The sequence below is a fragment of the Sitophilus oryzae genome, unplaced genomic scaffold, assembly GCF_002938485.1.
Source record: "Sitophilus oryzae breed Bouriz unplaced genomic scaffold, Soryzae_2.0 scaffold_1375_pilon_pilon, whole genome shotgun sequence".
Classification (NCBI taxonomy): domain Eukaryota; kingdom Metazoa; phylum Arthropoda; class Insecta; order Coleoptera; family Curculionidae; genus Sitophilus; species Sitophilus oryzae.
In genome coordinates, this window is record NW_022146032.1 from 478,446 (window position 1) to 505,417 (window position 26,972).

Consider the following 26,972-nt stretch of genomic DNA (forward strand, 5'->3'; position numbering starts at 1 on the left):
TATACACGCAACAGATATAATACTGTATAATATAAACAAAAACATTGCCTATTCCACTAAACTAACATTCATACTTTCATCTACATATTGTCATCGTCTATAGTTTCTAGAATGTGCTCAGTATTCGAACAACTTTGCCCACGACAGGTTCCGCACATAGTTGTACATTTCATGCCGGCTTTAACGCAACTGCATCTTTTTACACAATCTTGTTTGCTGATGTTCAAATTATTCGTACTGCCATCAAAATATCTGAGAAAAATGAACAAGTTCTAGTCGTTGGACAAGATGTCGATCTTGTTTTATTAGCAGCACTTTCCCCCAATGAAAAAGACATTCTTTTTCTGAAAGAAGCCGCGAAGTAATGCGAAACAACGAATGTATAGTTCGAGAGACTTGCAATCATCCAATATTATACGTAATTTAAAAAAATCAATTTTATTTATTCACGCTATTAGCGGGCGTGACACAACATCAGGATTTTTTGGAAAAGGAAAACAACAGCACGTACAAATATTTAATAAAGAAAAAGACCTTGATAGTATCGTCGATATTTTTAACAATGCAAAGTCAACACCTGAAGAAATTGAAAAAGCTGGAGAGACGTTTATACTGAAACTATACAAACTTCAATCATCTGAAGGGAGCCTTGGTGACCAAAGATACGATTGTTACAATAAGTTAGTTGGTGAAGCAAACAGCATGGTACTTTTATCAAAATTGCCTCCCACATCTGCTGCAGCTAGGTAACATTCCCGGAGAACATATCTTCAAGTACAAATATGGTAAGAACAACCTATAAAACCCGACCAGTGGGGCTGGAAGAAAATCAACAACACCCTGTCACCTTTATATACAACAGAATCGCCCGCCCCTGCTTCAATTATGTCATTAATAACGTGCAACTGCAAACAAGATTGTGTAAAAAGATGCAGTTGCATTAAAGCCGGCATGAAATGTACAACTATGTGCGGAACCTGTCGTGGGCAAAGTTGTTCGAATGAGCACATTCTAGAAACTATAGACGATGACAATATGTAGATGAAAGTATGAATGTTAGTTTGGTGGAATAGGCAATGTTTTTGTTTATATTATACAGTATTATATCTGTTGCGTGTATATTTAGCACGTTAAAATACATTGGGAGACTATAATTTGAAAGGCGACCTGTATTTTTTTGTACTTCATTTTTCAAACGGTTATTGCTCGAAATGCATTGGATAAATATAAATAAGTAAGTATAAATTTTTTTGTGGGACCAACGGGTTCTGAGAAAAAAGCGAAAAACCATCGAAGGGCGTATTGGGGTTGGTTTTTTGGAGTGAAGCTCACGCTTTAAAGTTAAGAACTCTTTTGATTTTGAAAAGTCTCCTTTTGGTGCGTATAATCTCAACATATTCAAACTTTATAATTTTTTTCTTCTATTCGTCTATTTTATAGGTCTAATATAAATATACTATAATTAAAGTATTCATACCAACTATAATCTATCTATTGAGATATTGATTGAAATCTGTTGACTTGTTGGACAGACTTATTTAAGTACCTTTTCATACAAAAAATAGAGAAGTCAAAAAGATCTTTATTGTCAATAAGCTTCTCGATAAAGTTGACTTTGATATGACACTTGAATTTTCAAAAATTTTAGAAGATACCTACCAATATGCACTATAATTTCGTTGATTTTAATGTCCTCCTTTGAATTCTATATACCTACTCTCTATGGATTTGTGTGGATTAACTTTATGGGGTCAAATTTTAATTTGGTTTAATATGCAATAGTTATTTTAAATAAATATCAGGCTATACAGGATAAATTACAATCTGGTAGCTGTTATTGAAATTTAAAGTTTATTCTTCATTTTCAGAAAATGTTATAAATATGTCAAAAAAAGTTGTGTTGGTAAAAAACACAACTTTGAAGTTTAACTTGTTCTAGGCACATATTGTAGCACTCCATTTTTTATAAAATGGCCCTAAATTAACCTACATATATCGGGTGAGTTTCAAAAGTGGCTTACCCCCTATAACTTTTTCGAGATTTGGTATGTTAGTATATATAACATAAATTAGGATTGATCGACGTATTCAATTGTTTTTGGTCACTTCCTGTTTCCCCGGAAATGATTATAACTTTTGATTTTTAAATGGCACCCTCGTTACTTTTTTACTTTATTCGATAGAAATAACACTTTGAATAGAATGACATATCATATGTCAACTTTTGACATTTGCGCATTTGTTTTTTTGAAATTGTAACATGCGGTTCATTAAAATTTGACATAAATATCAAGTGTGTAGTATCAAATTATTCGTAAAAAAATTCTTTTTCCAAATATGCTAATGAGCCACCCTCGTTCCAGTTAAAAAAAATTGAGATATGATTAAAAATACGATTTGGTCTTCTTTTAACCGGCCAGAACAAGACACTAAAAACATTAGACTATCAAATTTATTTTTCCAATTTTAAAAATTAGTGTTTATAACATAGCAATGGCACTCTAGATTGAAACTTAAAATACGATTTTTTATTAGGTAAGCGAAATCAAAAGTTGACATATAATATATCATTCTATTCAGAATGCCATTTTCTATCGAATAAAGTAAAAAAATTCCGAGGGGGCCATTTAAAAATCAAAAGTTGCACTCATTTCCGTTGAAACAGGAAGTGATAAAAAACAATTGAATACGTCAATCAATCCTAATTTATGTCATATACTAACACACCAAATCTCGTTTTCTTATCTGAAAAAATAAAAAAGTTATAGGGGGTGAGCCACTTTTGAGACGCACCCGGTATATTCCTTGGAGCCTCCGTGTCATATGAGAGGCGCCCACCCTGTACATTTCAGTGAAAAAGAGGTTTTAAAAAATAGTCAAAGACTTTTCAACATTATGGTTTGAAATTTATATTTATTAAATCTGAATAAAACTTTTTACATGGTCAGCCGCACTAATTACAAATTACTGATTCTTTTTACAGGACAAAAAAAAAACAAAGTTATGTATTAATAAAGCATGTATTTTAAGACCTAAAGCAGGTACAAGATTTAACATAGCTGTACTGTTATACTGCCATTTGCTAACACGTCTATGATATATTCATTAGGTATATCGTCATTACTAAATTATTACCAAATGCAACGAAGTGGCCCATAAATTATATTCACTATATACAATCTTAAAATCAAGTTAGTTTATAAATATACGATTTTAATTTACATAGAGAAATTAATAATGTGTGTAATTCCTTAACTCGTACAAAAAATATAAAGCGTATATTTATATATTTAATTTTGCCTAATGCAACGTTAAGTTTAAAACTAATAAAATAAAGGTATGTACAATAACATAAAAGTTTAAATTCAAAAATCACATTCACTCACTAACCTAATACTAAAATAATTTAGTAAATACTGAAATATTTCAAGGGAGATTCCAAATTTTTTAGTGTAATCATTAGATAAATGCTTCTAATTTTCTTTAGCTTCTAGTGAATTAGCAGTACTGTTAGGTATGTGTAAGAGTTGTTTTATATAAATTTCCTACAGATGACAGAATTTCACTTTCGTAGATAAGTAAAAGAATAGTTCAATCTCCTTATGCCTTATACCACTAAAAATACAATTTCAGAGACTAGATTTAACATAACAAACGTACGTTGTTTCCAGAAGCCTCTTAAGTACCTACTAACAAAGTCCTTCTCACTTTAGCATAACCGATGGCACCAAAATTGATATGTTTTACTTAAAATTAAGCAAACATACAGCAATTACTCGGGGAAGACATCAAAATTATGAAGAACATTTCAAAGAAGTCTGTCTACAATAAATAAAAGTATAAATATTATACAATATGACTGGTATTTTAGTGCGTTCCCTCGACGTTTCTATCAGCCTTCATCTCTAATGAGTATTTACGAATTATCATTTAACAGCATTTGTTCTATGACGCTAACAAAGAACTGATGATCAGCTAGCTCCGTTACTAGGGAATGCAATCCCGCACCAAAATCTCAATCCCGCAAACCCGCGGGATTAAAGCAATAAATCCCGCGGATCCGCAAAATTGCGGGATTGTAAACAATAAATGCTCTTCTTTTCTCTCTCCGATTTTGGGAGGCGGTTTGGACCAGGTTTTAGACGCATCTATTGTGATTATAAGATGCTATGTTGTTTTCGAAAATATATTTAGCGAATTCTCGTATACAGGGTGTTTTATAATAGTGTACAAATTTGGTCAAGAATCTTTTTACCGAAAATTTACAATTTTTAAAAAATGGAAATTTTAACTATGTACGACTAATCTGTATTGAAATTAGAAAAAAACAATTTGGTGTTTTTTTTTAATTTTTTGTTTTAAGGAAAATACGATTTTTTTTCGAAAAATATGCATTTATAGTCATACATTTAGTCCTAAATGGTACAAAAGGCATTGTACATTTTGCATATGCCCACAATATATTGATATAGCGTGTATCTTAAACTATCTGTACAGAAATTTGGACCGATGTATACAAGGTGTTCAGAAAATATATTTACTATTAAATAAACTTAAATTTTATTATAATTTATCTACTTATTTTATAAATAAAAATATTATTCTGATGTTGAAGTTTATTTTTAACTTGTGTTTTGGCATATGCAGAATGTACACAAAGCTTTTTGTACCATTTAGGACCATCGTATAAAAAACGTCGTATTTTCCTTAAAACAAAAAAAAATAAATAGCGGATCAAATTGTTTTTTTCTAGTTTCAATACAGATTAGTCGTACTTGGTAAAAATTTTGATTTTTTAAAAATTGTAAATTTGCGGTAAAAAAGATTCTTGACCAAATGTTCACTCTTATAAAACACACTGTGTACGAGAATTCGCTAAATATATTTTCATATTTTCGAAATCCACATAGTATCTAAATCACAATAGATGCATCTAAAACCTGGTCTAAACCGCATCCCAAAATCTTTTTTAGTTCAAGAGATATTCAACTTTAAATTTACCCTAAAATTTTGCTTGTCCCGATAATTCCGTCCGGCAGTTTATTTGACGTAATTGTCCACAAGTACTAGTTAAACGCTTTTCTTCACTTAGGCACGCCAGAAAGAAATCTAACAATTAACCTGTTTGTTTCACTTATTTTTAATGGCCAAGCCGTAAGGGGAATCCCCTGGTGTCGATCCCGCACGGTAAATCCTGCAACGTTGATTCCACGGAATTACAGAGGGATCCCGCATTTGCGGGATCTAGCATTTGCGGGATTGCATTCCCTATCCGTTACTATAATTTAATGCGCCTGTTTTGCTGTTAACTGATAATCTCACTGTGAGTACCTAGCCAGTAGAAACTCTATCTATACTATGGAATAATTTACAATATGTCAAACAAGCAGCAACCGAGAAAGCACAATATGTTTTAATTGTTTGTGATTATAATTAAATCAACGTGTGTGTGAGTCAATGATAACTAGTTTACTATTTTTGTTGTCTTCTCAGACATTTTCAATACAAAAAAAAATTTAAATTTTAAATGACCCAGCTTCTCGACTGCAACATCGTCTTCGAAAATATAGAAGTAGTTACGCAATATAATGTAAAACTAGAATAAAAATAAATTATGACAGCTTTTCGTACATTTTACAACTGTCTCAGTCTTCTTTGGTAAATAGGTAACTGGGCGGCAGCCCGTAGTTTCCATATGAAATAACTTTCGTAAGTCAAGCCATCCATTGAATTTTAACTCGTCGCGTTTTGCTTCTTTTTGTGCCTCATTTTCCTGCATTGTTTCAGCGTGCAGCAGAAATCTGACTGATTAATTTTTTCTCGCCTCTTTTTGATGTCGAGCATTTTTCTGCACGTGGTCATATCGCAAAGTTGCCGTTTACATGTTTGGGTACCTTTCTGTAACGGAAAAAATAAATTTATTAATAATTTTGTATAAGTATGGTTCAGGAAGTACTAACGAAATGTGATTTTTTTTATAATTCGGATCCTGAATATACATCAGGGTGGTCCGAAGAAACTTCGGAAGCAAATTCTACCGATAAAAATAGGTAAAGAAGTTCCTATTAATGTATGTCCAAAAATGCTTCGTTTCGGAGATATAGGGTGTAGAAATTTCATTTCTATTTCGATTTTTTCCAAATAATTTCTGTACTAATATCAATATCCGACTTGTAGGGGGCGCTACCTATATATTTTAACTGGTTGGAAGAGTAATCATTTCTCGTCTGTACCTGTATAAAACTATCGAGTGAAACAATATACATTTCCACCATTTTTTACCTACAAGCAGTCATTGAATCCAAATCAAATTTCCCGTGTCAAATAACTCCCTGACACCAAGTTTCATCCAAATATCGACAGTAGTTCAGAAATTATTTGGAAAAAATCGAAATAAAAATGAAACTTCTACACATTGTATTTCCGAAATAAAGCTTTAGTACATACATTTATGCAAACTTTTTTCCTTATTTTTATCTGCCGAATATGCTGCCAAAGTTTCCCGAATACAATTCTAACCACCCTGTATCCCCGGTGAGTCTTAAAAAAGTACACACTATTATGAGTTTTTTGAAAATGTTTTTGAAAATTTGGAATTTTTTTTTTAGTTTTTAGTTAAACATCATAATTTCTTGATAATATGGTATATATACCATATATAGGTTGTAGATCAAATTTACAACAAAAAAAAAACAGAAAAGATTCAGTGTTTCTCAGAATTTAAGCAAAACATCATTTTTTTTAGAAATTTTCAAAGCAAAATAACTCGGTTATTTTGAAAAACGATAAAGAGAAAACACAATATGTTTCTTTTATCGAGCTGAAAATATTTGCACTTATTTAAGGCTCAACCTGTATAATTGATCGAGTTATGCTAGATCATTTAAAATATCTACTTAAATATTTTATCCGAATGACATCGACCATTACTAGTCTTACAAATTTCCGGAGATTTCTTGTGTGCACATTTTTCTACAATATATTCATCCTAGTTCTTATAGAAACACCCTATATATAAGTAGAAATATAATAAATGGGGATATTTACCTCACATTTACAAGTAACACACTTGTACTCTCCCAATGAATCTATGAACGGATGGTATTCACTTCCATTGGCAAACGGCTTCTTTGGATTGAACGAATTTTTGCATCCACCTTCCGCTAAAATTTTGGCCGCGAAATCCTTCTTCTTCGCGTATTCGCTTCCCTGGTTTTTGACAGGAACACTAGGCGCATCGATGTCGTCTGATAGGGGATCGTTGATGTCGAATCCTTTCTTGCAGTTTTTGCAACATTTCTTTTCGTTTTCGTTGAGTCTGCGGCATCTGATTTCCAAATCCATGGGATCGCAATAACATTCCGTACACAAGTCAAACCCAAATGGTATGAAAAACGGATGAAACTTGGTGCCGGGTAAGTAGGATTTTCCATTCAAAATACATTTTTGACCGTTCGTGTCTCTGCTGGAGATAGTATTGTTCATACAAACTGGACAACACTCGCCGTCCACTTGTACCATTTTCCCTTCGGTGCAGGATGTTTCCGGACAAGTCATCATATCGCAAGTGGTTTTGCCGTTTTGACAGAAACACATTTGGCAAGGATTTTTTGAAACCCATGATGTTTCCGGGTCGTAGAATTTTTCTTCGAAGTAGCATTTTACTGTTGTAATGACATCCGAACTGTCGTAGAATAGTGGAATTAGACTGTTTTGTTGAATTATTGGTTTGCAAGCCGGTGGAATAGGAACCTGAAACAAAAAAAAATAGATTTAAATAATTAAATATTATTGTGTTAATTGCATTTTTCATCGAATGGAAGAAGTGTAGAGGATAGAAAATTTAACCTTAGAATAGCAATAATCAGTTTCAGTAAATTTTGAATACAGGTATTCAAAATTTAATTTCACAAAATAAAAAATTTTATCAAAAAGTTTTATAATCCAGCGGGCGTTGAATTTGATAGTCTTCACACAAAGCCAAACTGATAATAGAATATTTTGATCAAATTGTATTTATATACTTTTCATATACTTTTCACATACGGTTCATATCAAATAAACTTTTAGTTACGTCATCGAGGGCCCGATTTTAAATTAATTGTTGGCAACTATGGACATACCTGGCACCGTGCTGACTAAGTGGAATTTAAATTTCCGCTGGGGATTCAGGTGGCACCTTCTGCTGTTCGTAAGTCAAGCCATCCATTGAATTTTAACTCGTCGCGTTTTGCTTCTTTTTGTGCCTCATTTTCCTGCATTGTTTCAGCGTGCAGCAGAAATCTGACTGATTAATTTTTTCTCGCCTCTTTTTGATGTCGAGCATTTTTCTGCACGTGGTCATATCGCAAAGTTGCCGTTTACATGTCTGGGTACCTTTCTGTAACAGAAAAAATAAATCTATTAATAAGTATTGTTCAGGAAGTACTGTATGATCGAATAAAAATGGCATCAGCGATGGCTATGAAATGAAGATCGATGTCATTTTATATGGGAAATGTCATCGATCGTCATTTCCAAGCCAACTGGACGCCGTTTTTTTTCGATCATACGGTACTAACGAAATGTGATTTTTTTTTATAATTCGGATCCTGAATATACAGGGTGGTCCGAAGAAACTTCGGAAGCAAATTCTACCGATAAAAATAGGTAAAGAAGTTCCTATTAATGTATGTCCTAAAATGCTTCGTTTCGGAGATACAGGGTGTAGAAATTTCATTTCTATTTCGATTTTTTTTAATAATTTCTGTACTAATATCAATATCCGACTTGTAGGGGGCGCTACATATATATTTTAACTGGTTGGAAGAGTAATCATTTCTCGTCTGTACCTGTATAAAACTACCGAGTAAAACAATATACATTTCGACCATTTTTTACCTACAAGCAGTCATTGAATCCAAATCAAATTTCCCGTGTCAAATGACACCAAGTTTCATCCAAATATCGACAGTAGTTCAGAAATTATTTGGAAAAAATCGAAATAAAAATGAAACTTCTACACCATGTATTTCCGAAATGAAGCTTTAGTACATACATTTATGCAAACTTTTTTCACTTATTTTTATCTGCCGAATATGCTGCCAAAGTTTCCCGAATACAATTATAACCACACTGTATACCCGGTGAGTTCTTATAGAAACACCCTATATAAGTAGAAATATAATAAATGGGGATATTTACCTCACATTTACAAGTAACACACTTGTACTCTCCCAATGAATCTATGAACGGATGGTATTCACTTCCATTGGCAAACGGCTTCTTTGGATTGAACGAATTTTTGCATCCACCCTTCCGCTAAAATTTTGGCCGCGAAATCCTTCTTCTTCGCGTATTCGCTTCCCTGGTTTTTGACAGGAACACTAGGCGCATCGATGTCGTCTGATAGGGGATCGTTGATGTCGAATCCTTTCTTGCAGTTTTTGCAACATTTCTTTTCGTTTTCGTTGAGTCTGCTGCATCTGATTTCCAAATCCATGGGATCGCAATAACATTCCGTACACAAGTCAAACCCAAATGGTATGAAAAACGGATGAAACTTGGTGCCGGGTAAGTAGGATTTTCCATTCAAAATACATTTTTGACCGTTCGTGTCCCTGCTGGAGATGGTATTGTTCATACAAACTGGACAACACTCGCCGTCCACTTGTACCATTTTCCCTTCGGTGCAGGATGTTTCCGGACAGGTCATCATATCGCAAGTGGTTTTGCCGTTTTGACAGAAACACATTTGGCAAGGATTTTTTGAAACCCATGATGTTTCCGGGTCGTAGAATTTTTCTTCGAAGTAGCATTTTACTGTTGTAATGACATCCGAACTGTCATAGAATAGTGGAATTAAACTGTTTTGTTGAATTATCGGTTTACAAGCTGGTGGAATAGGAACCTGAAACGAAAAAAAATACATTTAAATAATTAAATATTATTGTGTTAATTGCATTTTTCATCGAATGGGAGAAGTGTAGAGGATAGAAAATTTAACCTTAGAATAGCAATAATCAGTTTCAGTATGTTCTTTATTAGATACTTTCGGCATTGACGTACAACGTTTGCGATTTAAACAGTTGCTCCATAATAGTATATTTTTTTATTAAGCCCTGTTGACACGGTCCAATGTACTTGGACCAAGTACACTTGGATGCTGCCATATAACGCTTCGTCCTACGTGGGAGACAAAAGCGAGCAGGCGATGCGTGCGACAACAGAGGGCGATGAGCGCGACTAGAGCGACATTTTTGAATTGCCTACGATGCCGCTTAAGTCGCGCGTATCTTCTAGCTAGGACAGCTTCGTAAGAAAACGTTGTTTGATAAATACGCGTCGCTCGCACCGCCCGCGCCCGAATCGCGCGATTTTGTCTCCCACTTACGCTTCGTCCTACGTGGGAGACAAAAGCGCGCAATTCGGGCGGTGCGAGCGACGCGTATTTATCAAATGACGCTTTCTTACGAAGCTGTCCTAGGTAGGAGAGTCGCGCGACTGAAGCGGCATCGCAGGCAATTTAAATATGTCGCGCTAGTCGCGCTCATCGCCCTCTGTTGTCGCACGCGTCGCTCGCTCGCTTTTGTCTCCCACGTAGGACGAAGCCTTAGGACGTAGCGTAACTGTACCTATAATAAAGCTGCGCGCATCTCACTTGTACGCTGCTATATACCGGGTGCGTCTCAAAAGTGGCTCACCCCTATAACTTTTTTATTTTTTCTAACAAAGAAACGAGATTTGGTATGTTAGTATATGACATAAATTAGGATTGATTGGTGTATTCAATTGTTGTGGAAATAATAATACGAATAATTTGATACCACACACGTGGTATTTCAAGTCAAATTTTCGTTACGAACCGCAAGTTATAATTTCAAACAAACCATATGCGAAAATGTCAAAAGTTGACATATGATACGTCATTCTATTCAGATTGACATTTTCTATCGAATAAAGTAAAAAAATACCGGGGTGCCATTTAAAAATCAAAAGTTGTAGTCATATCCGGTGAAACCGGAAGTGACCAAAAACAATTGAGTACGTCAATCAATCCTAATTTATGTCATATACTAACATACCAAATCTCGTTTTTTAACTAAAAAAATACAAAATTTAGAGGGGTGAGCCACTTTTGAGACGCACCCGGTAAACCGTATATTAAAAATTTTATCCAAGTCAAGTTGGAAGGCTTCGTAACATTCCAGGATGTCAACTTACTTGGACGTTACAAAGTTCATGACCTATGTATACTTATATGGCAGCATCAAAAGGTAAACTTGGTCCAAGTACACTTTGACAACCGGGCTTTAGGAAACAAAATGATACTCCTTATGGCGAGACTGTTCGTTTGACATTACAGGCGTGGCACAAAAACTACATTTTTACTCCGAATAGAACAAGCTATATTTTTTTCAAACGCCACAAATAGATTTAAAAAAAAATTAAAACGTCGTTCATCACATCGCAAAAGTTAACACATTTGTGACCTTTGGAAAAAAATTGTTTATTAATATTTAATTTTATCCAGAGGTGTTATCCAGAGAGATATAGTACGATCGAATTAAAAATGGAGTTCAGTTGGCTTGGAAATGACGATCGATGACATTCCCTATTAAGTTTACATATATAAAATGACAGCGATCTTCATTTCATAGCCATCGGGCCATCGCTGACGTTTTTTTTTGTTCGATCATATTATACCGGCCTGGTCTTGTGTGCGGAATATTTCTGTCCGATATTAAAGAGTTTGAGTTATGCCAAATCGAAATAAAGTTCATTAGTGTAATTTTAATTTGTATAAAAATAACGGAAAAAGCACCGCAATAAAGAAGAAATATTAAGATTTCCGGTGAAATTAAATTTTGAATACAGGTATTCAAAATTTAATTTCACAAAATAAAAAATTTTATCAAAAAGTTTATAATCCAGCGGGCGTTGAATTTGATAGTCTTCACACAAAGCCAAACTGATAATAGAATATTTTGATCAAATTGTATTTATATACTTTTCATATACTTTTCACATACGGTTCATATCAAATAAACTTTTAGTTACGTCATCGAGGGCCCGATTTTTAAATTAATTGTTGCCAACTATGGACATATTCGGCACCGTGCTGACTAAGTGGAATTTAAATTTCCCGCTGGGAATTCAGGTGGCACCTCTGCTGTAAAAAATGTGAAGTGGCCGCATTTCTTTATTTATTTCCTGACATTGTTATTCGTTTTGACACTTTAGTTTTTTAATATGAGTTTTTGGTTTAAATAAATAGTGCCGTGATACTTTAAGCTTAAAAATGTTTACTAGCAGACATTGCAGACGAACATTGTTCTTTTTAGAACCTCTTTTAGTGCAAAGTGGTACAAGATAGCTTAATAACCGTAAAAAACTCATCGCAACCTTATTAGAATATTTTGAAAGGGAAAGCGGTAGTAATGACCCTTTATGTCCCTTAAGTGCTTTTAAGAAGGTGAGTTTTGTTGATGTAAATCATAACTGTTTAGTACTTAATCACGTGACTAAAAGTTTATTTGGTATGAACTGTAGTTTGTTCTCACACTATTATTTACCTTTGTTACTGTAGCCATGAGTAAGACCCCACCAGTGTTTTGATCTTTGATTTTCAGCAAGCTAACACCATTATCCAGCCTATTTACCTCTTCTCTGGCTAAAATCTCCACTGTACTACCTTCCAATGAATTTCCTTGAAATTGGTCTAACTGTCTGCTAATAAATGGAGCCCCGGGTGCAATCATAGGATACATTTCCAGACCCAACTCCAGTTTCCTGTCACCACCCAACCCAGAAAGCGACACGTCGTAATGCAAATGACAGTCGTTGTCCACACTTAGCCACACCAGACCACCAACCGAAGCTGAGAGACTGCTGTTTTCTCTTTTTAACAAGATAGGAGCCGGAGAGTCTCTGGCATCTGCTACAGGCTTAGGCACTAACTTTCCTCTGATAATGTTATTATCGCCTCGCATAGCTACGTTAATGAATAAGTCTCCTTTATAGAGCGGGTCTAGAACTTTGGGACTGAGTTTATCTATGGTGCCATTAGCCCAGCCATCTCCTTGAAAATAGGAGGTGAGGTCTTCAACTTCTGCTTTTCGTTTGGTACTAACGTCAATTAGAGTGACGATCGGTGGGTTTTCTTTAGGTGGTAATTTATCAATTTGTATATTATAAATCAGAGATCCAGCATTGTTAATGTAGAACCACGCCATTCCCGAAACGCCCTCCGGGTTAGCGTTTGGCGAGGCTGATGATAGAACTGATTGGAACAATTCGCACGTAGCTTTGGTGATAACATTTCCGCTTAATTTTAGATCTTCCTTTTTGGATACAGATGATATACTAAGAAGCATATGTCCTCTGGTCAAGTACCTTAATTGGGCTTGCGTAACAATAGCACTTATGCTTATTACGTTGATGTCAGAGGCGGGTTTGGCTACACGCACTGTTTCTTCCACAACAATTTGTTTCTTTTCGTCGATAGATAAAGTGACGTTAACTGGAATGTCTTCTTTTTCCGTCGGTGTAAAGATTCCGTTAAAAATGATTACTACGTTGATGGATGGCGTTACGGATGTCGAAGTGGAAACTATCGCAGTGCCTCCGGTTCCCATCATAGATGCCGAATCGGATCCTGGAGCAGGTTCCAGCAGAGAACTCATTAACTCCGTTCCAAGGGCGCTGTATTTCATCAGTTGGCCGCTAAGTGTGAACTCGGATTGGTCTTTAACCCCCCACACTAGCACTGCGTACATTTTTTCCTGCTTCAACAATTTCCTGTAGTCTTTGGCCATTCGTCTCCATACGCCGCAAACCTTGCGCGAGGCATTCTGATAGACGCTGTTGACGAATCCGCCCGAGGTGGACAAAGTGAATTCCTCCAAGATGTTGCCCTGAGCGTCGACAAATTGCAGCGAATGGGGTCGGGCCGCTTTTTCCGATATGAAGAATGAATAAAACAGATTCTTTTTATGGAAGGTGAACCTTCCGGTCGCCACCACGTTGCTCTTGTTCAGGTCGCTCAGTGGCTTGGTGAATTCGTTCTTTAAGACCAGAGAAGATCGGCCAGTTAATAATGCCGCGTAATCTGAAAATAAAATGACAATTACATATTGACAAAAAAAAAGCACATAAAATAAAACAGAATTGTAAAGAAGTCTGATAATATAATGTCCTCTATAAATATTTTAATGTGTCATTTTTGAATCAGATTGAAATAATATTTTCCTATACAGGGTGTTCAAAAAACATCAACATGGATCCAATTCTGCTAGATTTCGTAGCTACAGAGGGTTAAAATCTTAATATTTTTTATTTTTTATATTTTTTTCCATGTGCTTTTAGCGATTCCATTGAAATTTTGTGGTCAAAAGTCATAAGTGTGATATATTTTAATGCTAAAAACTTGAAATACTAAGACTAAGAATGGATTATCACTGGAATATTTTTCTAAAAAACTTGTGCGCTACTGATATTTTTTTCTCTCTTTCTTTTATTAGCAAAATTGTGTAAACCGTTTAATGCTGATTAAAAGTTTTGTCTCTTGATATTTTGTCGATTTTGGTCTCCTTTATAAGATAAACGCAATTTTATTAATTTGCCTGAAACCAAGTCAATAGCAACCTTTAAAATTGTTAATGTCACTAACTGGTCAAAGTGTTAATTTAGTACTCATTGATTTCTTATAAAAAAAAATACGAAAAAATGTTCATTTAAGCATGAATGCAGAAATGCATGGTTTTAAAGTTACAAAATGTTAAAACTTTTAAAAACTAGGTCTTTTGTAATTATCTTCAATAGCATTATTTTTTTTGAATTTACTGTAGACAACACTGAACACCAGTGCTATAAATTTTAATAAAATTTAGTAATAAATTAGATTTAATAAATAATTTACTATTTTCAATTTTATTTCATTAATTGTGATTAATAAAATAGCGTTTATCTAATCAAGGAGATCGAAATAGACAATATCAAGATACAACTTTTAATCGGCATTAAAGAGCCTATATAATTTTGCTAACAAGAAAAAGAAAGTCAATGACGCATATGTTTTTTTTTAGAAAAATATTCTAGTGATAACTAAAAAAGTGTCATTTGAATCACTAAAAGTACTTGGAAGAAAATTATAATAAATCGAAAAAAGACAATTTTAACCCCCTGTAGCTTGGTACAAAGCAGAATACTTTAATACTTAATAAAAAATAAATCTTATTTTTATGTGAGGAATCTCCCCCTACTTTTATGTGAAGAGATGGCACATGTTTTTTGAAACACCCTGTATATGACCAATATCCGTAGTTGTAATATTTTGGTAAAATTTGTAAAAAATCTTACTGTGACTCTGCTTAGTTTCACTGCCAGTCAGTTAAACAGGAAATTGTATTTTACTGTTTTTTTTAATGAAAAGTTTTTCAGATTTGTTTTTCAAAAATCTAAAGAAAATGCTGTTTGTGCAACGATTTTGTAAATATCCAGTATAAAGTATTTGTAAACTTCAGGGTTTCAATTAACCATGTATACATATAGCTAATTTTTGAAGTTAAAAGAATAGAAGTCTATTGGCTAATTTAATCGCTTTATTTTCAGTTTATTTTCACTAAATCATTACAGTTTAATATTAGACGTAAAGTCTACTTGTTAATGAAAGAAAATGGCAAAATATGCAGACTTTTCCACTGTTATTTTGTATTAAACGTAACAGATGGTGAAACTTACGTTTGCTGGTTTTTTCATCTTCCTCCATTACATTCTGTGGGATGATGTCTTGAACGGTATCGGGACCTGAAAATAAACGAAAAAAACTTCTTAATCTAGTAGGAGTATTTAAAGCTTGGTGGGCGTCGGTAATATACTAATTAACTGTTCGATGTAAACGATCGAAAATGGTAAAACGAAACCAGCATTTCTGATGCAAAGTAGTAAACTTGGCCACTGACATTTTGTTGAAAAAAAACGTCTTTTCTGTGATAGTTTGATGATAATAAAGTAGCTATTAGCTATGCTATAAATTAATTAGTAATAAGTAAGTAAAATAAAGCTAGGTTGAAATAATCTGTGTATCATACAGGGTGTAAAAAATAGGATAGATACCAAACTTCCGTGGGAGATACTACAGATAACCCATACCTACATTAAAAATAAAACAGTATCCCTTCAATGGGTAGATAAATAGTTATTTTTTTATATAAGACGATAAAATGGTATTTTATTATAATTAATTTCGGGAGACGATAATGCAATTTTATCGTCGTGTATAAAACAATATTCACAAATTATTATTTCAAGGAATTTATTACGAGTAGAAAAAATATTGTGCTGGGTTGGCGTTGGCTTCTATGTAATTTGACAAATAAATAAAGCTGTCTCTTTAGTTGTCAGTTTTGAGTCAATATTTTTTAATTCTCTTTCGTGTCGATCGCTGATTGAATTGGAGCCAGAAATGGCTCAAAACGAAATAAGTAAATTACCAACAGATATTCAGGCTGAGGCGACAAACGCCATATCCAAACTACTTCCATTTAAATTCCGAATAACTTATGAAAAGGAATACAAAAATTTTCAAAAAAGGAAGCAATTAAAAACGTGCGAGAAGAAATAAAGTTAATCTAACCTTGCGGTTAAAGTTAAAGTATTTTTTTACTATTTTTGATAGATATAAGGCAATTTTAACAGTTGATATGGAAAAAAATAATATATTTTGTTTATTTTTAAGAACATTACATATTTAAATGCAAAGGGAGAGACGATAGTGTAAAATCCCTTAACAACTCTGAGAAGGTTCAATGTCAAATGTCTGATTCAAATGTCAACTTCCTTCCTCAAGTTGTTAGCCTATGATTTTATCATTGTCAAATGTAATTTGTTGTGTTATCTACACTACTACGTTAAAATACCTACGCTGTGGCCCTGAAATGTATTTTTGTAATTTAAAACTGGATCGAATGAGGCAAAAGACTGACGTTTAGAAAATACAGTTTGACATTGACAAAATTATATGATGACAACTTAAGGTACGTTGGCATTTGCCTGGCATTGTATGGCAACCTGTTCAGTTTTAATTTTAAAATAGGTGCAATTTTTCTTAAATTACTTAAAATCGGCTTGCTCAAAATTGTTCAAATTTGGTTCAAAACTCGTTTTGATCTTCGATCTTCGGTACGACTGAAAGGATTCTAATAGGTAGTATATTAATGTGGGGGCGCCTAAACATTGGCTCGCGACCGCAGACTAGTAAATAGAAAGTAGTCTAAATAAACACGCGCCAGACTCGACCGACTGCGCCATGGCTTATAAGGAATTGCGAAGAGACAGACGCTGGTACTGAAAACCCAGGATAGTACTTAGTTAAATTGAATTTTAGCAGCCTAAATTGATAATAATTAAAAATAAATAAAAACTCACTAAGATAGATTTTACCGTTTCTGAGATATTCAATAAACACGTAATAATTCACCTCCTATATGTATATAGTCTGTTCAATGAGAGGATCCGTGACAGTGGCAGTTATGTCTGCCATTGTAATTCATAGGTAAATTGTCTAAACTATCTCATTTTTGGGATGTCGTCGGTCGAAATTTTCTATTCCTTTTTCCTAATATCCTGATTTGCTGGAAAGACAGGAGAATCCACCACAATGCATAAAAAACATAATTGTAGCATAGATAAATGAAACAAGTTTAGATTGGAAAGTGCCCATAAGGACAATATAAACACTATTTGGCGCTATTCTTGCAACGTTCGCGACCCAAAGCTTTTGAAAATTTCCGAGCGGTTCGGCTTTTTCCGGAATTATATCGCCAAATATTGTTTATTCAAATTTATTATTATTTTCTTTTAATCTTATAAATAAAATACAGTGTGTTGCATACAAGATACTTTATTTTATATAAGGACATGTATGTGAAATACCTATGAAATATTGGAAACCGACGTTATGCCACGATCCACGATGGTTTTTGCAGTTCACAGTTCACAACACAGTTTTTTAGTTTTTAATGCTGCTTTTTCACAATTATCACGGGTTGGACCAAAAAAACTTGAATTAAACTCACAAGATAGCAATAATTACTTCGAAAACGGACACTATAAACACTTTTCGGAATTTCTTCAATGAGAGCGGTTTAGATTTTGAAAGATTTTATAATTTTTGAAGATTCTGACTTTGACAAGAGATATGGACAAGAGAAAATTATTTCTGTTTTTATTTTTTTTTCAAAATATTTACGGGCTTTCCAATCTAAACTTGTTTCATTTATCTATGTATTGTAGTCCCTATAGACAAATGTCAGAAGTGACATTTACTTACATTTAACTTTACATTTTTAATCTCAATATATCTTTAATTATCAGATCTAGTATCTAACAAGTCATTATTTGGCACATATTTACTTAGAACTTAGAACTTTATCTCGGGGTGTGATGAATTATAAAATAAACATACTATTGTAGTTCTCATAGATAAATGTTAAAAGGTGAAATTGATTTACCTTTATCTTTACATTTTAACTTCGATATATATTTGAATGAATTACAATTTTCAAATCTAGTATTTAACAAGTCATTACTTGGTCTTGGCATTATTTCCTTATACAAAAGCCAAAGCAATAAGACTCTAAGTCTCGGTTTGGTTTGGCGCCGGGAGGCACATATAGCCGCCCATATTAAAATATGTTAATAAAAAGTTGGTAGGCAGTTCTTTTAGTTTCAAAGTAAAGGAATTTTTTCAATTTTGGTCCGCGGTTATTTCCCCTATCCGCCACCTGGGGTCGCGTCCGATGGGAGTTTGGAGTTCTCCACACGGATTTTCTCAAAAACGGACTACGGAAACACGGAATATCTCAAAAACTGCGACTTTGACTGATTTTGATGTTATTACAAATTTTGTTGCAAATATTATTCCTAATCTTAAATTGAAAACCGGCGTTTCGCTAGCTACTGTAATTTTGGAGTTTTTAGGTCATTTATGACCCAAATAACTCATTTTGAGTGAAATTAAAAATACTTTTTTTTGCCGATCTTAATAGCCTACCATACCTGTTGGTCGGCTAAAAAGGACCTATGTGAATATAATGAGTGCTGTGGCTGTTATGAATATGTATCGGAAGTATCGCAGATCACATGTGAGTGTGTGGCACAATTCAACAAAAAAAATCTTCACCGTGACAAAGCCTTTTACTTTAGATAGTCATCATATCTATCCTTTTCTGTTTTTTGTTTAAATATGTCAGAGATTAAATTTAAACTTATAAGTAAAGGCGCGAATAGTCAGACGCTAAACTGATTTACGTGATAGATAGAAACTTAGAAAACTACTTCTATTGGTTAGTATGAAATACATCAACTAATCGCGAAGCCTATGGCGAAGCACTTTTCACGCTTGCGTAGTTCAAATCTGTTGAACGAAAAGGACCGGTTTATGTGGATTTTGTATAGCTCCATTTCAAAAATTTGGCTTCAATTTCTGTTCCTTCCTAGCAATATAGTCAGTCTTCTAATATATTTGACTAATGTGGTGCTTACAAATTACTTTTTTTGATATACAACATATAACAATGAACCTACCACCGGTCCTGTACATGTTGACCATACGTGTTTATTTCCTTTACCGATAGCCGTTAATTTTTATGCAATCAAACACAAATGGCGGCCATTTGTTAGGATAAGCTGGAAAATGCGCCGGATGGCTTCGAAAAAATCGCATTTATCTAAATGAACCGTGGGCATAAGCTCCGAAGAAATATTAAACCGGAGAGAATCACGCATAACGCCTAAGCGGCGACTTTTAAAGCCATTAGTTCGGTCAAGTTAAGCAGTATTTACTTTTGTGAGGCTCGTGTTCGGTTTCTCTCTTTCATTATATGTTCTCTTGTATGAGGGCATTAAAAGTCTGGAGTATTCAGATTATCTTGTAAGGAATATTTAACGCTCAGTATTTACAGCCATTAAAAAAACCCTAAAGATACTCGTTTTACATACATTATTCTAATATAAGAAATTCCATAGCGTGTTCAAAGAAACTGTGAAACATCCTGACGTAAAAAAAGTTATAACAATAAGGCAGCATAAGGATAAACATCTGACAGAGAAATAAACAACGAGGAAGGAAGAACTGGGATATTAGTGATGAGCAAAGTGATTAGTGAACACAACCGAGACTTCCTTGGTCTTGTTCTTGCAGCGTCCAGCCCTAGTCTGGGCTGCAAGACTCTTGTTTACAATTATTTAAAAATTTTACAAGAAGCACTTTCTACATAGACATTTTTTAATTGAATAGCTTTTCGAGTAATCTAATATAAATGAATCTTTAAAGAAAGAAATTCTATTTGTGGAAATACTGGGTTCTGGTCTTGCATTGGTTGGTCTTGGTCTTGAAGATCCAGCGTCTCAAAAAGCGACGATTAGGGTGCAAAGTTGTACTCTAAAAACTATTAAGATGTTGGACTGAACAACTTCAGAGTAGCAATAACAGATGAAGGCAAACTGTACGGAAAATTTCCTAAAGATAAGGATGTTTCATACTATTATGACGTTTAAGGCAATCAAACAGAGTTGATCAACACCTTGATGAGAAGAATGATGGTCCATTACCTCTTTCAATATCTTGTTTTGAAAGTAAAAGAGTGCCACGTCGAATATGAGACGATGAAAATGAAAATGCAGGTTGAAAAAGATATGCAGCTTGTTACAGCTAACTCCTCGTAAGCGTCAAAATAGGACTAAGGATAAATAATTCACACCTAACAAGTTTGTTGGGACAATATCATGAAACACCAAAGACACTCCTGTGTCAGAATATCAACTGTCTTATTTAAATTAGGTTGATTGGTAGCTTGGACACAATAGCAGGGAACGAATACGGACTGAATATCAATGTTCGTAAAACCAAAAAGTTATGGTCATTTGGAAAAAGGACATCAGCCAATGACATAATAAAGTAAACCACAATCACACAGAACTAGTAGTTAAATTCAAGTATCTTGGATGTTGGATTACTGAGGATTTGGATCAGGATTTGAGCAGAATTGATTGATTGATCTCAGCACACTCCTCAAAACGAAACAATTCTTTTGTAATAAAGACCTAACGTTGAACAACCGATATCGTATGGTCAAGTGCTATATTTATTCTGTGATCTTACAGGGAATGGAATCCTGGACCCTCAAAGTGATAATAATGAGGAAGATCGAAGAATTTGAAATGTGCTTATTTTGTAGGATGCTGAAGATACCTTAGACGGTGCACATGTCAAATGACTCCGTATTACATCGCATGAACCAAAATAGAAAGCTTCTAAGTATAATAATGAAAAGGAAATCGGCATACTTTGGCCATTTTCTCAGGAACGACAAATACCATCTACTACACCTTATCATCAAAGGTAAAATTGAAGGGAAGCGAGGTCTAGGGAGAAGACATATCGTGGATGAGAAACATAAGGGATGGGACAGGAATTAATGTTCAAATACAAGAAGAATTTGCTGCGGTTATCGCCAATCTTCGCTGAGAAGAGGCACCTGAAGAAGAACAAGGTGCGGCTTGGATGATGTGCGTCTTCTGGACAATGATGTACATACAATGTATACATACAATGAGTCCAATGTGGTCTATATATTGTAGTCCATTAGATCAAGTCAGATCAGATATATCAACTTTTTCAAGAAGTGTAGAAGGAAGTAAGATTTTTGCAAGGTGAAATTGAAATTCGATTAACAAATTAAAATTTTATGTAAAAAGGTATGAAAAAATATTCATCTGTAATATGAAAAGTATTATCAAACCTTCGTTCAACGTTAAAATAAAATCGTCTGTGTATCTGTATATTACAGACAGACGGTCATATTCGGTCCATTTTGGAATAATGAATGAGTACGCGAACAGGTTGACCAGGCCGATAAACGCAACGCCCCGCGTTGGCGCCTACAAGGTGAGAGATAGTACTCGTTCGCAGTCTCCTCTTTCGGTTACTTGGATTTCATACATGGCGCTATTAATCTCGCGGCAATAAAAAGTCAATATTTACACGGTCTGGCCGTATATCGACGCCCATCAATTTTAGTTGTGGCGGGTTTATTGCAGTTCCAGGTCGTTGCAGCTATTTTTACCATTAGAAAAGTGCCCACGTTCGGAGAATTATTGAAAATATTAGAAGGGAGGAGGAGAATTGAGATAAAGAAAATTATATATATTGAGATAAAGAATTGAAATAAAGGAAAACTGTTGAAATTATTAAAGTTATCTTTCATTAAAGAATCCTGTCCGTAAAATCAATCGAACTTTGTATTTTACATAATAGGAAAACATACTATGATTAAAAGGAAAGCCAGACTTTACTCAACTTAATAACGGTATACTGTAGATCGAGAAAAAAACGGTATCAAAGACGGTTGGGGATTGACAATCGATGAAAATTTTTGCGAGGTAAAACCCTAGATATCCATTTATTAAAAATTGACACGTAACACTAATTAAAAATTAACATTAATTATAGAAAGATTAAAAAAAGGATAGAACGTTTCCACATATAAACAGTGGTTCGAACTGTACTCCGGAAACTTCGGCAGCATATTCTGCAGGTAAAAATAAATAAAAAAGTTCGTTAAGTGTATGTCCTAAATTGCTTAGTTTCGGAGATACATGGTGTAGAAGTTTCATTTTTATTTCGATTTTTCCAAATAACTTCTAAAGTAACTTTAATATTTGGATGAAAATTGGTGTCTGGGAGTTCCTTAACATGAGAAATTTGATTTTGATGTCAATATGACTCCTATTTGTAGGAAGCGCCACCTACATGTGTTTTAACTGTTTTGGAGAGTAAGAACTTTTGGTCCGTACCTGTATAAAACTACTGAGTGAATAAATATACATTTCCGTGATTTTTTATGTAAAAAAGTCTCTTGGTAAAAATCGCTACGGGCAACCGTTCTAAAGATATTTAGAATGGAAGTAGTCAATACATGTTAACATTATTGACACAAAAAATAAAAATGTTCAGTTGACTGGTAAAGAATTACAAAAAAGTAAGGCAGGAAGCACCATTAAAAAAAAATTGGCGCCGGGAGGCACGTATAGCCGCCCATACTAAAATATTTTAATAATCAATTAACTCAAAAATTGCGACTTTGACTGATTTTCATGTTATTACAAATTTTATTGCAAATATTATTCCTAATCTTAAATTGAAAACCGCGTTTCGCTAGCTACTGTAATTTTGGAGTTACTTTTTTTTAAATTTTAACCCCTTCCCATACTCCCTTACCAACCCCCCACCCCCACCAAAAACTAATGGCCAGATTCTCGGGTGCCACAGTATTTTTGTGCCAAATTTGGTTAAAATCGGTTTAGCGGTTTTTGAGTTATCGTCTTACAGACAGACAGACAGACAAACAGACAGACAGACAGACAGACAGACAGACAGACAGACAAACAGACAGACACCATGAAAATATTTTGTATTTATGTCATTTATGACCCAAATAACTCATTTCGAGTGAAATTGAAAAAACTTTTTTTTCCGATTTTAATAGCATACCATACCTGGTTGGTATGGTCGGCTAATAAAGAATAGTAAAGGCTAAGTAAATGACGTCTAAGGCTTAACCTCGCCAAAATTATTATAAGTTTTATCTCTGTCTTTTAAAAGAATAGATTAGACGAATAGATTTTTCCAACAATTCTCTAGATATGAAACGAAATAAAAATGGTAAAACTGCTAAATTTTCAACACGAATTTGTTCAAGCCGCAGCAGACGAATTCGATAGCGCCGTCTGTATTAATGAGTCTGAATATCTAACGGAAATTGCCTCTAAATTAAAAATCGTCTCGGTGACACGGCTTAAGAGGAAAATATAAATAAACTAGTTAATTAACGGCCATTTGCGGCGCTAAAATCATCCGAGATCGAGGCGTAGAGATGACGATGTTGAATCTTAGTCGGGGATTTAATTATTTTAGGAAACTGAGCGGAGAGTTTGCAGATTGACGCAGAAAAGTTGTGAGAAGTTTCCATTACCTCTAATTTATGAAAGTTTATCTATATCGGGTACAAATTTTGAACTGTCCAAATATTGACTCCCCTATTGATTTTACAGCAAAGTTGTTAGAGAGTTTTTAATGTTCAGGGTATACTGAAAACATATGCCAAATTTGAACAATTTTAGGGAAGCCGTTTTTAACTAGATTAAGAAAAACTGCATCTATATATTTTTAAAATAAAACTGAACATATAGGTAACAATGCAAAATCAGGTAAATGGCAATATACTTTAAATTGTCCAACTTATAATTTTGTCAAATTATATTTCCTGCTAGTCCTTCTTCATTCAGAACCTCGCAATTAGTGGAATAAATTAATGGTTTTAATTACACTTTATACTTTTTAGTTTGCGATCAGTCACAATGCTAGCAACAGCTGGCGTTAGTCAGTTGCATGCATAGAGAAAGCCTAATATTTAGCTTATAAAGCAATCAACTTTTGATTTGCTTTCAATCACAGGTTGACAACTTAAGGTATGTTGACATTTGTCTGATTTTGCATTATTACCTTTGTTCAGGTTTAATTTAAAAATAAACGCAGTTTTTCTTAAATTCATTAAAACTGGCTTGTCCAAAATTATTCAAATTTTACACATGTATTCAGCATACGCTTTAATATACCTATTTACGATTTGGCAGTAAAATCAATAAGGCAGCCAATATTTGGATAGTTCAGAAGTTACATGGGATTTCCTATGTTTCCAATGGCATGCTGATATAGAGTCCTGCAATAGGGATTGGGCATCTATAGTTCCAATATCTAATAAAGAACTTGGAGCTTTCGTTTAGGTGTAAACCTAAACTGTGTACTAGAACGTAGTTGAGGAAAATATGTTCACTTACCGAAGATGTCTCAAATGCGGACAAGCTAACACCGATATCGTTGTTTTAATTTGAATTCACCTTTACCGAATCACACCTTTTTGAGATATCCTGTACAAGTAAACATCTTTTCCTGAAATATGTCCTAGTACACCGTTTCGGTTTATACGAAAGTTTTTTTTTATTAAAGGATCTATAGATGCCCGACGTACTGTTAAGCTCCCCGTATAATACATAATAAACAAAAATTATATCCATTTTTTTACTTTCTAGCACTAGTAATGTACGTTTACACATTGTATTTGTTTCTAAAGAAACAGTCACATGCAGCACCTATAGACGTAAATAGAAATTTACGTCAGATCATTTTTTAGTAGACGACACCAACAATGGCTGAAAAGACCGTCCTACTCCACCCCGCGCTCCCCTATATTCATAGCGGCGCCGTCGGACTGTATATGCAGCCGTCATTCTTTTGTCAGAAAAATTATTCGTGTCGAAAAAAATGTGCTCAATCGCAAAACGTTCATTACAATACAATGCGGTTATTGAGAGCAAGTAAATTGTACGGTCTCTCCATTTTTAGACAACGAACTTACATAATTGAATTTCAACGAAAATAAGAAAATAGGTGTATTGCCATGGTCGTTACAATATATTGACGAACAACGAACAGAAATATATACAGGGCGAGTCTTAAATAAATGCAAATATTTTCAGTGGTGGTATATTTCTCCAAAACTTTGACTCCAAAAACACGCCTAAGAGGGGTTTTTCACGAAAAAAAATTGAAAATATGGAATTTTTTGAAAAAATGTTGGATTTTTTTTTAAATTATTAGTTATAAAATATAATATATTCATAATATGGCAAAGGTAGTAGATTAAATATACATGAAAGAAATCCCAGAAAAGATCCATGGTCCTCAAAATTTAAGCGAAAAAAATCATTTTTTTTTAAATCTTCAAAGTAAAATATCTCGGTCATTTTCGACTTATTTGAAAAACGGTAAAGAGAAAATATGTTTCGTTTATTGAGATCTACCAGACCTGAATATATTTGCACTTATTAAAGACTTACCCTGTATAAGTAATAAAGGTAGCTAACTCGACAATTTTTTTCTGGCCAGCATTCGAAATTTTTAAAAAAAAGCAATGTATAGTATGATCGAAAAAACGCCGTCCAGCTGGCTTGGAAATGACATTCTCTATTCCATTCATACAACGATCTTCATTTCAGAGCCATCTCGATCAATTCAGAGAAATTTTCGATACTATAGTATATGAGTATACATATAAATAAAAGTTCTACTTAAAAACTTATGACTAATGCCATCCACACATCAAATTTTAGTTTACTAGTATGAGTCGTTTTTGGAAGAAGTCGATAGCACTGTTATTTTGGGTCACCCTATACATATGCTCAAGTAATTTTGTAGGGATTAGGCACATCGAAAACTTTTATTTGGAAAAACTTATTTTTAAAAAAAAATTTTTTTCGCACTTATCATTTATTATTTACAGGGTGTAAATCGATTATCAGCAGATGATTAATTAGTTTTAATTTAGTTATATATATTTTTTGGTGAATTAGTATTTTATTTAGCTGTTGTAACACCAAAGGTTCTTACAGAACGGGACTTTTTACCATCATAGTTTCCTTGATACTTCAAATGCAATCCTAGCGAGGAATACAAGTAAAAATTAAATTTACAGAAAAATAAGGAAAATAAAAATATAGGGGAAAATACATTTTAACTAGAAATCAGATACACATGAATTTTTTTGAGATAAGTCCAGTTGTAGAGGTGGGCAAAGATCGAACGAGTCATTCGTTTGAACGAATATTAAAAACTGAATCGTGAGATTTGATTCACTGCTTAGGATACGGTTGGTTCAGTTGAATCGTGGCCAAAAATTCGTAAGAACTGAATCGGATCGCAATGCGACGCGTTTATTTCTAAGGCTCGTTCATTAAAAGAATCAGGAGAATTGATTCATTGCTTACAATACAGTTTGTTCAATTGAATCGTCGCGTCGTGGCCAGCACGGATCCATAAAATTTAAATGAACGAGTCATAAGAATTGAATCAGATCACAATGCGACTCGTTCGT

At 33.9% G+C, this 26,972-nt stretch overlaps 1 protein-coding gene across 1 annotated transcript in view; it reads right to left on the reverse strand.

Moving 5' to 3' along the window:
* Window positions 1-5,074: 5,074 nt before the first annotated feature.
* The window catches only part of LOC115875349 (dorsal-ventral patterning protein Sog-like), a gene marked incomplete at its 5' end in the record, with an annotated part of 79,583 nt that continues 57,685 nt past the window's right edge, over window positions 5,075-26,972 (reverse strand). Inside the window, 4 exons of the mRNA XM_030890772.1 lie at window positions 5,075-5,898; window positions 7,048-7,752; window positions 12,555-14,089; window positions 15,721-15,786. Of these exons, the coding sequence (XP_030746632.1) occupies window positions 5,734-5,898; window positions 7,048-7,752; window positions 12,555-14,089; window positions 15,721-15,786 (2,471 nt within the window). The remainder of the gene's footprint in view (window positions 5,899-7,047; window positions 7,753-12,554; window positions 14,090-15,720; window positions 15,787-26,972) is intronic.